At 43.0% G+C, this 14880-nt stretch overlaps 1 protein-coding gene across 2 annotated transcripts; it reads right to left on the bottom strand.

Moving 5' to 3' along the window:
• Nucleotides 1–2572: 2572 nt before the first annotated feature.
• Nucleotides 2573–6563, bottom strand: cbln2b (cerebellin 2b precursor). 2 transcript variants are annotated; one of them, XM_063035628.1, is made up of 4 exons: nt 6235–6563; nt 5205–5616; nt 4244–4363; nt 2573–3427 (listed from the first exon to the last, which is right to left on the bottom strand). In XM_063035628.1, exons 2-4 carry the CDS (start codon nt 5490–5492, stop codon nt 3230–3232), a joined length of 606 nt encoding a protein of 201 aa, XP_062891698.1. In that variant the 5' UTR covers nt 5493–5616; nt 6235–6563; the 3' UTR covers nt 2573–3229. The 2 variants fall into 2 exon arrangements, with proteins under 2 accessions (XP_062891698.1, XP_062891773.1); XM_063035703.1 differs by having other exon boundaries at nt 5205–5571.
• Between the last annotated feature and the right edge of the window lie 8317 nt (nt 6564–14880).

Genomic DNA, 14880 nt, shown 5'->3' with positions numbered 1-14880 from the left:
CATTATTGCTGGGAACCATTCAAATGTAGGATTGACTCGGTAAGAAATGTGTATTGAAGATCAGAGCTATAACCACAGAACTAAAAGATCTCTTCTGGGTCCACAGAATATTTCAGATAAGTTGGGAAAAAAAGTAATTTTTGGGCAGATTTTGCAAGTTTTCTCTATTATTCAATAATGCAAAGTTCTGTTCCACCAAGATTATTGGACTAAACCAGCATTTTATTTTCATAGTATAAATTTTCAGGACCTGTAACCAAAATGTAAATCAGTGGTTGATCGTTCAGGAAATATATCTCCCCTGCCACATAATTAATGTTTTACATTGATGCAATGGCCTGTTAATATTAAGAAATTCAGAACAACAGCAACGTGATTTCATCTGTGTATTCTGTCTGACATTCGAGCGAGTTTTATCCTATGCACGCACATTAGAATACATTCAAACTCATAAACGCACCACCCAGAACTATCAGTCTCAGGGAATTATTATGCATCAGATTATATTGGGGAATGTCATACACAGGAAAACAATTTAAAGGGGCACAGAAATATAACTCTTTTCAGACCGTGTTAAGTTCTGAAGCAAAATGTGATAGTGACTCTCTGAATAATGGCCCTAAATCAGTACAACGTGCAAGCTTTCGCATGAAGCTATACCACTCATCCGACCAGAATGAGTATCTAATATGTGTGACCAATTTAATAGAAAGGGAGGAACATTGTGGAAATGCAGTACTGATCAGTTCCTTGAGCTAACAGGGGAAGCGTTTATTTTCAAATACTGATTGGTTGTAAACGTTAAGGTGTTTTCGTGGCATCCAAAACATCATATATCTATCCTTGTTGAATGAGATAATGCCTGGGCTGTTTATTTTAAACAGGCATTAGATCAAGAATCGATGCTTTAAATCATTTATTTTAGTCTTGTAGCCAAATTGTGAAAAAAAAGGAAAATGGAGGCAAGAAGCATTGGACAAATGTGGGTATGGAAGTCGCCAGGGAGAATTAAACAATACATTAATTTCATCACTTTTGTAAATTCTATTTCTGGAAACACACTTGGCATCAATATTTCATTTCCAAAAAGCTCACTCCCCCATCTAAATAATTCAATGTTGGACATAGCAGTAGATATATAGCCAAATAGCAGAAGATTAAAAGAAAGACATTTTAGTAGAGTTGATTAATAATTTCCCAACAGTTAAGCAACACCCTGTCAACTGATAAATACTAAATGATCAAGTTAAGTTTGTCATTTTAACATTCAGCTGGTGATATAAGTGCGTTTTAACTTCAAGGAAATGTCTCACGCTGAGATACTGGAAAGTAATTTAAGGAGTATAGAATATGGCTATTTTCAAAGCAAAAATATTTGACTGTGTTAAGTTGTAAAGCGAAATATGAGTGACTTTCTGGATAATGGCTCCAATCGGTACAGCGTACACATATTTACATATTAATTACCCAGTTCTTTTTTCATTCATGTAAATATGTCTGGTATTAGAGTACAGTAACCGGAGAAATCACTTCACATCCAATCCCGCGATGAGAAGCGATAAGGTTATGTTAGGAAACGGAAATGGTGCTCCATAGTTTGTCGGCCTTGAGGTATTAACATAGCACAACAAGATATAACCTTCTGTAAAACAATTCGGCTCTCTTCGATCTCCACGGAAATCTGCCACTCAATGATTATTGCTCGCCTTTTGTTTGCAAACTACTATAAACCTAAATCTGTTAGGTATTTTCTTAGATTCGGATAAGCCGAAATGTATTGAATTTACCACAGTATCGTTAAAAATATAGAAGTGAACTCTGAACTCTATGAGTCGCTTTCCATTCAGACCAAGGAGCGGAGTAGTGTATCTCAATTTAGAAATCATAGTGATGAGGCACGATTTATTCCCGAGCGAGGCATCGCGCATTCGGCAGCAAATGTTGTTCTCACTCTTTATCCACGGCAAGCATTGCATTGATTAAGGGAATAGCCGCCAGGTAAAGCATTAGTCGAGTTGACCTAACAGTATATTCTTCTCGATGCGTGGACACGAGAAATCGATAGTCTTTGCCACCAATCATTCTAGCTAATGGACGGGGGATGATTCAGTTAATTGCGTGTTCTTACTCGGGTGATTAAACACTTGGCAGTTGATATGTTTTGAAATTTAATATTTAATTACATTAGATTGGTCTCTGCACTAATCATGTTCTCGGCCACCGCGTGTATTGGATAGAAAGGGTTACAAATTCTCATCAACTGCTAAACGTAAAAAAAAATGCATTAGTACACCACAACTTGGGTCAGAATAGAAGGAGAATTGATTCATTTTGTGATGTTTTATTTAAACCCGAACGAAAAGAAAGCTCACTTGGTTTTGACCCAAGGGATGACAACCAACCACTCTGTAGTCACATTGGTCACTGTGTATGCGGCAAGGGGGAATGCATATTGACACGAACAAACACTGCTAAACTCTTGTTGCTTCTGTGTGGAGAGATAACTGCGTGCGCGCCAGAGAATTGATTGACAGATGAAAAAAAAGCACATCAATAAATAATTGGGTCCATTTATTATAACCATCCGTTTGTGAGTCTTGTTGTCATTAGTCTATAGGTTATTCTGCCAGCACCCAACGGTCAAAGAACACCGACCACAATACAAAGAGAAGGAACAAGAGCTGCGTCCGATTCGTGCAAAGATTTGTAATGAAGCACTTCTTCAAAACGAGCTCACCCACAGAAAAGATACATGAATTTCCCCAAATCTCAAAAGAAAACACGCCACTGAATTTGGACTTGTTCTTTACTTAAGGCTATATACGAACACGAAAGAAAGCATTGCTAGAACATTTAAATCAAAACCCTAACTTCTTTATTTTATATTTTATTATGCAGTTTGGATCATGAAGTTGGCCAATACGCTGTTGTTCGCGAAGGTTTGACTCGTCCCATCAGTAATCCTCCCGGAAGAAAATCCATCTTCTATCTTCCAGCCAGAATTTGGCCTTTTCAAAAAATTCACTTGATAAGTGCAGTCCATCCGACCTATTTGCTCAAGGCAATTGTCAGTATTGAAATAAATTATTCTAATCGGTAGGAAACCGGTCAGCCCCTACGCGGCAGTTAGGTGATTTTGGTTCAAGAATCGTTTTGCTCCGTCGTAATATTGAGAATGTACACGGCGATTTGCCCTTCTGTACGGGGAGGGAAGGGGGTTGCTCATCCTTTATAGAGGGAATACTAAAAAGCCAGAAAACGTCGAATATTTCCACCCGCCCATCAGGTTGCCTCTTTCAAGTTTTAAGTAGACTTTGTCCTCTCTTTCCATATTCAAGAGCACTCCGTTGCTGGCAGCCTCTCGTGTCACATCCTGATCCCCGGCAAATGCAGAGATCACAGCCCAGCCATTCTGCATCAGGCTTACCTGAAACCAGAACAGAAACGAAATCTTACAATCTTCACCCTTGCTCCGACGCGCCCAAGTTCCGACGACTCGGTAACACGTTCGCGACTATTCACCCCTCCCCCCTACCACCAACCCCACCCCCCACCCCGCTGCACGGATCCGGCGGAAAGCAAATTATAAACACAGGAAATTCTGCAGACGCTGAAAGTCGAGAGTAACACGCGCATAAAATACTGGAGGAACTCGGCTGGTCAGGCAGCATCTATGGAGAGGAATAAAGAGCCGACGCTTAGGGCCAAGAGCTTTCATCGGGACTGTTGTGTGGAACGTAGGATCTTTATTATCTCCTGTTGGGGTTCCCAACCTGGGTCCACGGACACCTTGTTAATGGTATCGGTCTACGGCATACGCTGTCTGACCTGCCCAGTTCCTCCAGCATGTTGTGCGTATTACTCTGAAATCAAACTAGCTTGCACCACCCGTAGCCGTAAACAGGACGAAGCCCTGTCCCTTCCCTTGTGTCAGTGCATCTGTTGCACTCTCAAGAAGACGCGAAAGCCTGCAGATACTAGAATCTGGAGCAGAAAAAAAACACTAACCGCTGGAGGAAACAACGAGTCAGGCAGCAACTGTGGCAGAAAAAAAACAAAACAAGGTCAATTTTTCTCCTCAGCTGCTGCTTGAGTTTGTTCTGCACTCCAGGTTAAAGGCTTGCTTACGCCGTCCGCTTTGTCTACCCGCTCATTTCAGCGAAACCAACGCGGCCAGAGGGGGGACAGGCAGGCGACAGGCGGGCCAAGTGGGTGTACACGGTAGACAGCAGCCCTGATCTACCTGGATCGTCTGTCGGTTGTACACCTTCACCACGTGAAAGCTGAAACTGTAAATCCCTTTCCTCGGCGCCACGAAAGTACTGCTCCTCATATCGAAATGGTTCCCGATATTAACTAGCACCTGCAAGAGTGCACAGAGCACCGAGATTGACACATTTCCTAAACTTGGAGCGTTGCGCTTGGTAAAACACATAATGAATAATGCGACCAGGATGTGGGGAGTTGTATGCTGCAACCTCGCCACTCACACCCACCTCCCGTTCGGTCTGAACCCGGGGATCACGGCGGGAAGGGGAGAATGAGAGGCTATCAACCACGATAAAGGCCATGCTCGGGTGACAGAGGCCAATTAAAGAATTCACCAATAGATCAGCGCATGATACGGCTGCACAATACTATATTGGATGAACAATGTGGTTTGCAAACAGATTTAAAGTGCTTTATAACAGAGCGAGGGAAGTTGGAAAAAAAAGGCGCCGATGAGAGGGACCTCCAAGCAGGTTTCTTCTTCGTGATCGAGAGGCGTGCGCCAGGGAAAGAAAGTTAATGATTAGATAAAATTGCCCGGTTAACTATGGTACCTATCGATATGGAATGGTGTCTGTAAAGTCTGTCCATATACTCTACTAGTTTACAAGTATTTTTGCGCGCCCGGAGCGCAATCGTTTCGCTCAGTTGTGTGCGCCCCAGAATGGAAAAGCGGAGATGCGATGCTGGGCGGCGCGGGGCTGAGCAGGGGTGGCCAGCGTTGCCGGGGAGGGGGTCTCATAGTGGGGTAGGATCACCAGCTCAGAGTGACCGGGGACGCGCCTGCAGGTCCCCGAGCGCAGGTACGAAGTGTGTGTGTGTGTGTGTGTGTGTGTGTGTGTGTGTGTGTGTGTGTGTGTCGGGGGGTGTGTGTGTGTCGGGGGGTGGGGGTGGATTTTCACGGCCAGGCAGCGAACGGGACTCGGGCGACTTACGTGGTCGAAGTAAATGGTCATGGTCCTGTTGCTCATCTCCGAGGGCTCGTGGTTGGTGCTGCGCACGGCTGAGAACGCCACCTTGGCGCTGCCCGACCGCACCGAGATTCCCAGCGAAGAGGTGACGGCCCCGTCCGAGGATGGGTTCGAGTCGCACACCACCAGGCATTTCCCTTCCAAGACGATGGGTTCCGTATCGTTCTGTCCCAACACCATGCCAGTGCAAGCGAGCAGCAAACTCAGCGCCAGCATGCTACCAGATCCCGGGCGGATTAACAGTAGATCCATGCGATACTCGATAATCCGACACAGGGCTGTTCGTGTCCTCTCTCGCCCGTCTCGTGTCCACTCCTTCCGATGCAACCTCCTGGAAGATGGAATAAAAGTCTTCACTTTATTTGGATATCATCGCCTGTAACAAGACAAAATCAATACAAACAAAAAAAAATCCAATGTAGATTGAATGCATGTTATAGAGAGTTCAGATCCTAACAGAACAATATTGTCAGCCCGTCATCCACTGGCGTTATTCTCCGCTTCTCCGTCCTGTATTAGTTTCAAACCCAGTCCCCTCCCCCCGCCCGGGCACGCTGCTGATGAAGGAATTCTACAATTGAATTTGACTTGGCTCTCTCCATCTCCCCCGCGGTCTGTTCAACTTTCTGTTCATCACATCACATAGACCCCGAGCACAACCATAGTGCGAGTCTCCCCGAGTCGGCCTCCCGGGCTCGGTCGCTGCCGCACACAATCGCTCATTTTAGTACAAGGAGGGAGAAAAAAAAAGTTGCCAGTGTAATGTATGTTATTTTCCAGAAAAACACCAGTTCGCGTTGAGTTTTAGAACAAACAGACTAGAGGCATTTAAAATTAGCCACTTTCTTACCGTTTTAAATGCGAGAAGATCTCCAAGTTAGATAAAATATTTACTGATGTTCTCTGAGCACTGTCCCCTTGCACTAAGCCCGCTAATTTGATATGGTTTAACATTACGTGTGCAGTGAGATGCCCACGTCGAAGATGGTGTTACCTGGCAGATCCAAGGTGGCATGGCAGTGTGATCACACTATCCCTCTCTCAAGCTGTGGCGTTAGGGTAATAAGCTGGGGATCTGTCGACATGAGAGGAAACAGCAAGTCGCCTCTCCCTCCCCCGTCAGAAGCTCATTCGCAAACACACACACGCACACACACACACGCACACACACAGATACACACACACACAGATACACACACACACACACACACACACACACAGATACACACACACACAGACACACACACACACACACACACACACACACACACACACACACAGATACACACACAAACACACACACACACACACACACAAGCTCTCACACTGGCTGACCGGGTCGGGTACCCGGCACCGAATCAACGCAAACGGACGGCACACGACAGCTTTTTAAAGATCGCCCTTCACCACTCATAGGCGTTTTGAAACCGTGTTGTCCCACAGTTCTGGCAGGTATCTCGCTGGAGTCGCACCTTTCTCCCACTTTAGCATACCGGATTTTCAGATAATCAGTCAAAATTTGCGACGCCCCTGCCAAAATCAACCGGGACCTAAAGTCCAATTGAAAGCAATCACATCAATAATTGCAAACACACACACACACACACAGGAACAGTATATTATATACAAATGCATTATCCATTCACATATACTCACACGTACATCTACGTTCTGTATTTAAATAGATTTATTTGAAGGCACGTATGTGTGTATGGACATAGAACTGACATAAAGTAAAATCCACTGCATATATGTGTAAATACGCTGTGTATATGATTCCTTGCTCACATATCAATGGATTAAAAAAAGACGTAATGGTGAGATATTTTGTTTAATTGCAGTCAAGCTCAACGCCTGCCTTTTTGTGGAACTGTAAATTACTGACATTTATAACCGCAAGGCTGAATTTTAAAGTAAAGGGGGTCATGTCATTGGAAACATCAAAGGGTTTCCAAGTGCAGTGAGCTCAATTCTCTAAGGTTGTAATTGCTCGGGTCCTTTTGTTTCGCCAACTCCGCTGTTCTTGCATACAACAGCGCCATCATGTGGTAAACTGGTAAACTTCTGACTGCAACCCTCTGTCTCACTCTCCAAACACTGTCTGGAGGTATATACCTGCTTCGGAGAAGGGTGTCATCCGGAAAATGGCGAACTGATTAAACGATTTGGAAAATTCGTCTCCATGTCAATAGGCTTGCAGGTTTATTTTTGATACGTTTTACCTGTAAGGTGGCTTGGTCCCAGAAGAAGCATGTTCAGTCATAAGGTGTGGACGGAAGTTCTCGCTGCATAGACAGTGTCCATGCATGTTGACTACAGAAAATATCAGCCATAGTTCAAAAGCGTTTAATTAGCTGTGAAGGAGGAAGGCCATATATACCAGTTAAAATGGTATGGTACTGTTGTAATAGACTTGTAGTCCCAGACAGAGAGCAAATTTCACTCTTACACAGTGAGAATTTAAACTTAGTAGACTTCTGGAATGAAAGATTGCTGTCTGTAAAAATGGCTATAGTGCTAGCTGTTAAAATATTCAAGCAACCATTGTTGCTCCAAATCCTGATTTATTAGCAAAGCTAAAAATGCGGGTAGGCAAATGTAATGAATGGAATGTGGTAGAAAAGAGGTGTTTAATACCGATTGCAACAAGTGTACGAATAAACTTCACTTCAGGTCGCATCTGGAAATTCCAGTTGGTGGACAATTTCCCTCCACACTGCTCTGACATATTGGGAAATCGCGTACTCTGCAGGTTACAGCAGTGGTTTGCCTTTGCCTACTGCTGGATGAGTTTAAAGAGATCACCACCTCTTGCAAAGGATGACCAGGACATCTAAGTGCCTTGTCATGCTCCTAGTGCTCCACAGATGCCTGCTGGCCTGCCTTCTTGACCGTTGGACCATTAATCAGTCTCCTCCGCTCCATCTGCCAGGGCCAGAATTCACACGCTGGAACAGGCAAATCCCCTACCTCACTGAGGGTTGAAAACCAGTCGGCTACCCTCTCCTGGTTTGGCCTGTCTGCCAAGACAGTTTACTGGGGAGTGGCCGCTGTGCATGCTACAGCTACTTGGAGCCACAAGTGAGAGCTGAGCGCCAGGTGGGAACCAAAGGTGGATGAGCTACCCTGAAAAAGGGCATGGCAGGTCCCCCCACCAGAGGTGCTACCCCTCCCTAGACATCCCATACACGGTTATACACACACAGTTAAACCAAGCATGGATTCTGTGGATGTGCCACTACACTACTGAAGACGCCATATCTGAACAATGATATAACATCACTGACACAGAAACTTAAGGGTGTTATGTACTGATGAGGTGTGTGTGTGTAACAACTATATTTATTTGTCAACCCATTCTGATCACCCCTACTCTTCAAATTCCCTGTACTTAGGTTGGAATTTGAAGACATTAACAAGGTGTTTTCACACACAGAGCTGCCACCCACTGGATGATTTCTGTTTCTCATGCCATGCTCTGTAAACCCAAGAGACTGTTCTGCATGAAAATCCCAGGAGATCAGCACTTTCTGAGATACTCAAACCACTCCATCTGGCATCTGGCACCAACAAACGTTCCACAATCAAAGTCACTTAATTCATATCTCCCCCCACTCTGATGTTTGGTCTGATCAAGAACTGAGCCTCTTGGCTTTTATTTATTGAATTGTTGCCACATGATTGGCTGATTAGAGATTTGAATTAATGAACAGGTGTACAGGTGCACCTATTAAACTGGCCACTGAGTGTGTACCCTCAATATATGATGCCCTTGATTATCTTTGGTGTTGGCTAGGGAAGGTGGTAAGACAATGTGGAGATGTTTAGAAGTACATTGATTGAACCAACCAGAAACATTTACATCTTTGTACGAATTTGGCATATGAATACATGTGCCACAGAGCATCCCTTTCCTTAACAGCAGTCTCTCCTAATGCCAAAAGTTTACCAGGAACTACCAAGGATGTGCTTTGTGATCCTGAAATTCTCTCAGGGGTATTGGTTTCTCTGTGTACATCTTAGCTCATCTGGGGAGAAAATGTAATCTATCAAATTCAATCCCAATTGATCACTTGGGAGAGCTAAGTGACCTTTATCACTTTGGTTTATCTAAGTACAACTCCATTCACAAATCATGAAAGATGCTTCTTAACTGCCAACTTAAATGCCAATTTGCAATGGCTTAGCTAAGCTGACCACCCCTTTTCCCAAGATAACGAGTCAGTCCTCATTAGAGGATTGGAGGTGGAGAAGGTAAGTTACTTTAAATTCCTTTGCAGCGCCAGTTGAGAGGATCTGATCTGGGACCAGCCCATCAGTGCCTTGACGAAGAAGACATGACAAACATTGCAGTCACATTGAATATAGAATTGATTTTGATGGTACAAAACTACTGTGCCATACCAATAGCTTTTGAAATCGACTGGTGAAGGAAGCCATTGAAGTAAAACTAGAGGGAAAGAATTTTAACAAAGATGTAGGTCTCGCTCTAAGTAAGAACTGGAATTTAATTGTAAATAAGGTGGGAAAGTTGAAACCTGATTGGATGAGGACTAACTAATTAGGAGGGATGGACAATGGGTGTTTAAATACCACCAGACTGGACCTGCCCAGGCATCACCCCTGATGAAGATGGCAGAGTTTGTCATTGAAACGTTAGTTAAAATCAATATCTGTACCCGGCTGGAAGCCTGAGAAGAGTTTATTCATCACATATTCCAGAAAAGTGCTAGATCCTTTTTCAAGTTTGTGCAGATTCAGCATGTCATATAAAACTTGGACAACCTTCTATAGATGCACAGTGGAGAGTATGTTGACTCGTTGCATCATGGCGTGATATGGAAACACCAATGAGAAAGAATGGAAAAGCCTGCAAAAAGTAAGGACTACAGAGCAGTCCAACTTTGGAACAGCCAAGGGTACCGTAGAGCACATCTACATGGAGTGCTGCCACAAGAAAGCAACAGCCATCATCAACATCCTGCACTATCCGGGCCATGCTCTTTCCTCACTACTGCCATCGGGAAGGATGTAGAGGAGCTTTAGCTCCCACATCGCCAGGTTAAGGAACAGTTATTCTCCTTCAACCAGCAGGCTCCTAAACCAGTGATGATAACTTCACTCACCTCAACTTTGAACTGATCACTGAGCACAACCTCTGGACTCACTTTCAGGTACTCTACAGGTCATGTTCTCAGTATTACTTATTTACTTACTTAATCAATTAATTAATTGTGATCATTATTCCTTTTTATATTTGCACAGTTTGTCTTCTTTAGCACATTGGTTGCCTGTCAGTCCTAGATCACGTGTAGTTTTTCATTGATTTTATTGTATTTCTTCATTCTACTGTAAGAGAATGAATCTCAGGGTAGTATATAGTGATACATCATCATTATGTTTCTTGTTTATGAAGAAGGTGATCATGGTCTCATGACCAGGATTGGTCTTGACAAATTTTTCTGCAGAAGTCGTTTGCCATTGCCTTCCCCTTTACAAGACGGGTGACCCCAGCCATTATCAATGCTCTTCAGAGATCGTCTGCCAGGCATCAGTGGTCGCATAACCAAGATTTGTGATATGCACCAGCTGCTCATACGACCATCCACCACCTGCTCCCATGGCTTCATGTGACCCTGATTGGCCGGGGGGGGGAGGGGGGGAATGCTAAACACGTGCTGCAACTTGCCCAAGGGTGACCTGCAAGCTAATGGAGGGAAGGACTACCTTACATCTCCTTTGGTAGAGATGCATCTCCATCCCACCACCCAATAGTGACATATAATATATGTTCTTTCATTGTCACTGGGTCAAAATCATAGGATTCCCTCCTCAACAGCACTGTGGGTGTATCTGCACCTCAGGGACTGCAGCGGTTCAAGAAGGCAGCTCATCACCACCTTCTCAAGGGCAATAAAGGCTGGCTTAGCTGGTGATGCCCATTTCCCATAAATGAATACATTTAAAAAATGGTGGGGAGAAATTCTGGTGGATGAAGCTTATCCAAGCCATGATGACCAAAACATCGGGAATAAATATTTCTCCCCTCTCTCCTGCCTACTTGCCTTCACAGCTATGTATTTACTCAGAAGCAGGCAAAAGAGGAAACCACCCAATAAGTAGAAAAAAAAATCTGCCAAGGAAATTTCCTCTCCTACTGTCTCAGGGAATCAAAATCAGTGCAGAAGATCCAGTGTTATTTATAAATGCACTCAATGTGTCTTCTTGCCGCATCAGAAACTTTCTCAGCAAGATGTACAGTCAAGTTGACAATGTACTCCAAGACTCCAGATTACATAAGAAAATTCATAGATAACAACTTGAGGCTAATACCTTGAGTCCAAAAGAAAATTAGAGTTTTCCCATTCAATTTCCGGTTGACAATCAGAGATCATCTTAAAAAAAAAATGTTTAGATTGGCAACAGTGAACTTTAAAAATGCTATGTTCCATGTACTTTATAGTGCTGAAGACCTGACTGTATTGTTAGACAAGAACTCTGCATGCAAACAGAAAACTTGTGACAGTAGAATGTTATAGGTATATAGGCTTCTAACCGTGCTAAGAAGGTACTAGCCTATTGTATAGTGGAATTGCTATCTCACTATTATCTTTGATGGTCATCTGGGAGATGCAGTATCATTCATGTCACATAGCAGACAGTAGACTGAGGGACATTTGCACACAGGGAGGTAGTTACTAATAACACAATTCTTAGCTGGCAATAATGCAAATTGCTTCTTTTTATTGTAGCTATCTAAGATCCATGTAGATTTTTTGCCAGCCTTTCAGTTATGAATTCTTATGCCCAGACTTACAATGGAAACTGCTGATGCAAACCCTCCTGTCTCCTTCACAACTGGTGAGTTTACAGCAATTTAATGTACATTTTTGCAACCATACAGAAACCTGCTCCAATGATACCTATTCACCTGCTTCTCTAATCCTGACAACCTTTGTTAATGACCGACAAACATAATAAGAATTTATGGGTAGAAGCCTAAAAAAAGGTAGTGAAATTGGATCTGCACAGCCTTGGGTGGAATATATCTGGGGTCTAACTTGCTGTGTGTGCAAACAACAGGATTGGTGTTCCCATGAAATGAATGTAAGTGTAGGCATTGAGAAAACATGTAACATTTGTAGGCTGAAGGGAATCACACCCAAATACAAGAGGAAATAGGATTTATAGTAATATTACATCAGAATTGAAATGCTTTGTTGCAGAGTATGAATTGTTTGGAGCCCACCTACATTCAGCGGCCACCTTATCAGGTACACTGGTTAATGCAAATATCTAATCAGCTAGAAACACAAGAGATTCTGCAGATGCTGGAAATCCAGAGCAATCACACAGAATGCTCAGGAACTCAGCAGCTCAACATTCAGCAGCCATGGAAACAAATAAAAATACAACTTTTCCGGCCACGACCCTTCATCGGGATTAATAAAGGGTCTCGGCTCAAAATGTTGACTGTTCAATCATTTCCATATGATGGGTCTTGACCTGAAAACCGAAATGTTGACTGTTTATTCATTTCCATCTATGCTGCCTGACTGTTGAATTCCTCCCCCATTTTGTGTGTGTTTATCTAATCAATCAATCATGTGGCAGCTACTCAATGCATAAAAGCACGCAGACATGGTCAAGAGGTTCAGTTGTTATTCAGACCAATGGGGAAGAAAAGTGATTTCAGTGACTTTGACTGGAATGATTGATGGTGCCAGACGGAGTGGTTTGAGTAACCCAGAAATTGCTGATATCCTGGGATGTTCACACTCAACAGTCTCTAGAGTTTACAGGAATGATGTGAAAAACACAAAATATCCAATGAGCAGCAGCTCTGTGGGTGAAAACACCTTCTTAATGAGAGAGCCCAGAGTAGAATAACCAGACTGGTTCAACCTGACAAGAAGGTGACAGTAACTCAAAAAGCAATGTGTTACAACAGTGATGAGCAGAAGAGCATCTCTGAACACAAAACACATCAAACTTTGAGGTGGATGGGCAACAGACGCAGAAGACCACGAACGTTCCGTGGCCACTTTATTAGGTACTTCCTGCACCCGATGAAGTGGCCACTGAGTGTAATTGTAGTCATGAAGGAAACATTTAAAATGTGCAGGCTGAAGGGAATCACAGCTAGCTCTATGAGGAAATGGCACTTACCATAATATTACATTAGATTCAATTTTTTTTTGCAGGGAATGAACTGGTCGGACAGCGTCAATTTGTTTCTCGGCTGTTAGAAATGTCTTCACCTTTTTGTTCGAGGTTTCTTTCTGCTTTATTATAATGCACTGACCGGCATTGATTCTTGTGCTTGTTGTTCTTGATCAGGAACAAAGGATCTGTGGAACGTCAGGTGGCGCTTGGAGTATTGTGAGCAGTTTTGGGGTAACTCATCTGAGAAAGAATGTGCTGGTGTTGGAGAGGATCCAGAAATGGTTCGTGGGAATGATACCAGGAATGAAAGGGTTAACATTAGAGTGAGAGGAGCTTTTGATGGCTCTGCACCGGCGCTCACTGGAATTTAGAAGAATGAGGGAGGAATCCCATTGACTATTGAGAGGCCTCAATGCAGTGGATAAGATCAGGATGTCTGGTACCTGAGGGTACAGCTCCAGGATAGAAGGATGTCCCCTTAGAACAGAAATGAGGAGGAATTTCTTTAACTGGCGGGTGGTGAATCTGTGGAATTCATTGCCATAAATGACTATGAGGCCTAGTCATAAATTGGAGGTTCTTGGTTAGAAAGAGTGTCAAAGGCTTCAGGGAGAAAACAGGAGCATAGGGTTGAGAGGAGTAATAAATCAGACATGATGGAGAGGCACAGTAGATTTGATGGGCTGAATGGCCTAATTCTGCTCCTCTGCCTTATGGAATAGATCTCAGAGAGCCGTATACTGTGGAGAATGTAGATCTGAATGACCCTCAAGTGTGATTTTGATGTGGATAATTTCAGTAAATGAAATTTTATCAGTAAACCTTAGAGAAAAATCAACAACTCACAATAAAGCATCATTAATGCTCTTTTTAACACTTCTGAGCCAATTAGATTTCTAATTACCTGACATAAATCGTGACAACCTGAGTAATTTGTTTGTAGCGTGTGTAATTTTTTTTGCAGGATATCGAAAGGAAACAGGATAATTCTCTAAATGTCCTGCAGATGGTAAGAATTATTGTAGAAACGATGCAATAACCGGGTACTTAAATTCTGGATGGTTCAGAAAGTAATCACATTCTCTGGAACTGAAACATACAACTTACATTTTAGAATAATTTGCATGATTTATTCTCCTGGCCTGAAAATTAAGCTACCAGGACTGCACATATCAGGGAATGAAAATCCAACATCTGCAACTAAATTCATTAAATCACCTTATAATTCATGTCTATGGATTATGATAAATAAATTTGCTTCAAATATACCGATAATTACAGATTTTAGAGAATTGTTGTAGAAGTTAACTCAGTGATACTTTCTTGTTCTTATACCGAACATAGCACACACACTTAGTGGCCACTTAATTAGGTATCTCCTGTATCTAATAAAGTGGCCACAGAGTGGGTGCTCATGATCTTCTGCTGATGCAGCCCCTCCTCTTCAAGGTGCAGCATGTCATGTGTCCAACTT

This window comes from Mobula hypostoma, chromosome 1 (genome assembly GCF_963921235.1).
Source record: "Mobula hypostoma chromosome 1, sMobHyp1.1, whole genome shotgun sequence".
Lineage (NCBI taxonomy): Eukaryota > Metazoa > Chordata > Chondrichthyes > Myliobatiformes > Myliobatidae > Mobula > Mobula hypostoma.
This window is presented reverse-complemented; position numbering and strand designations above follow the sequence as displayed.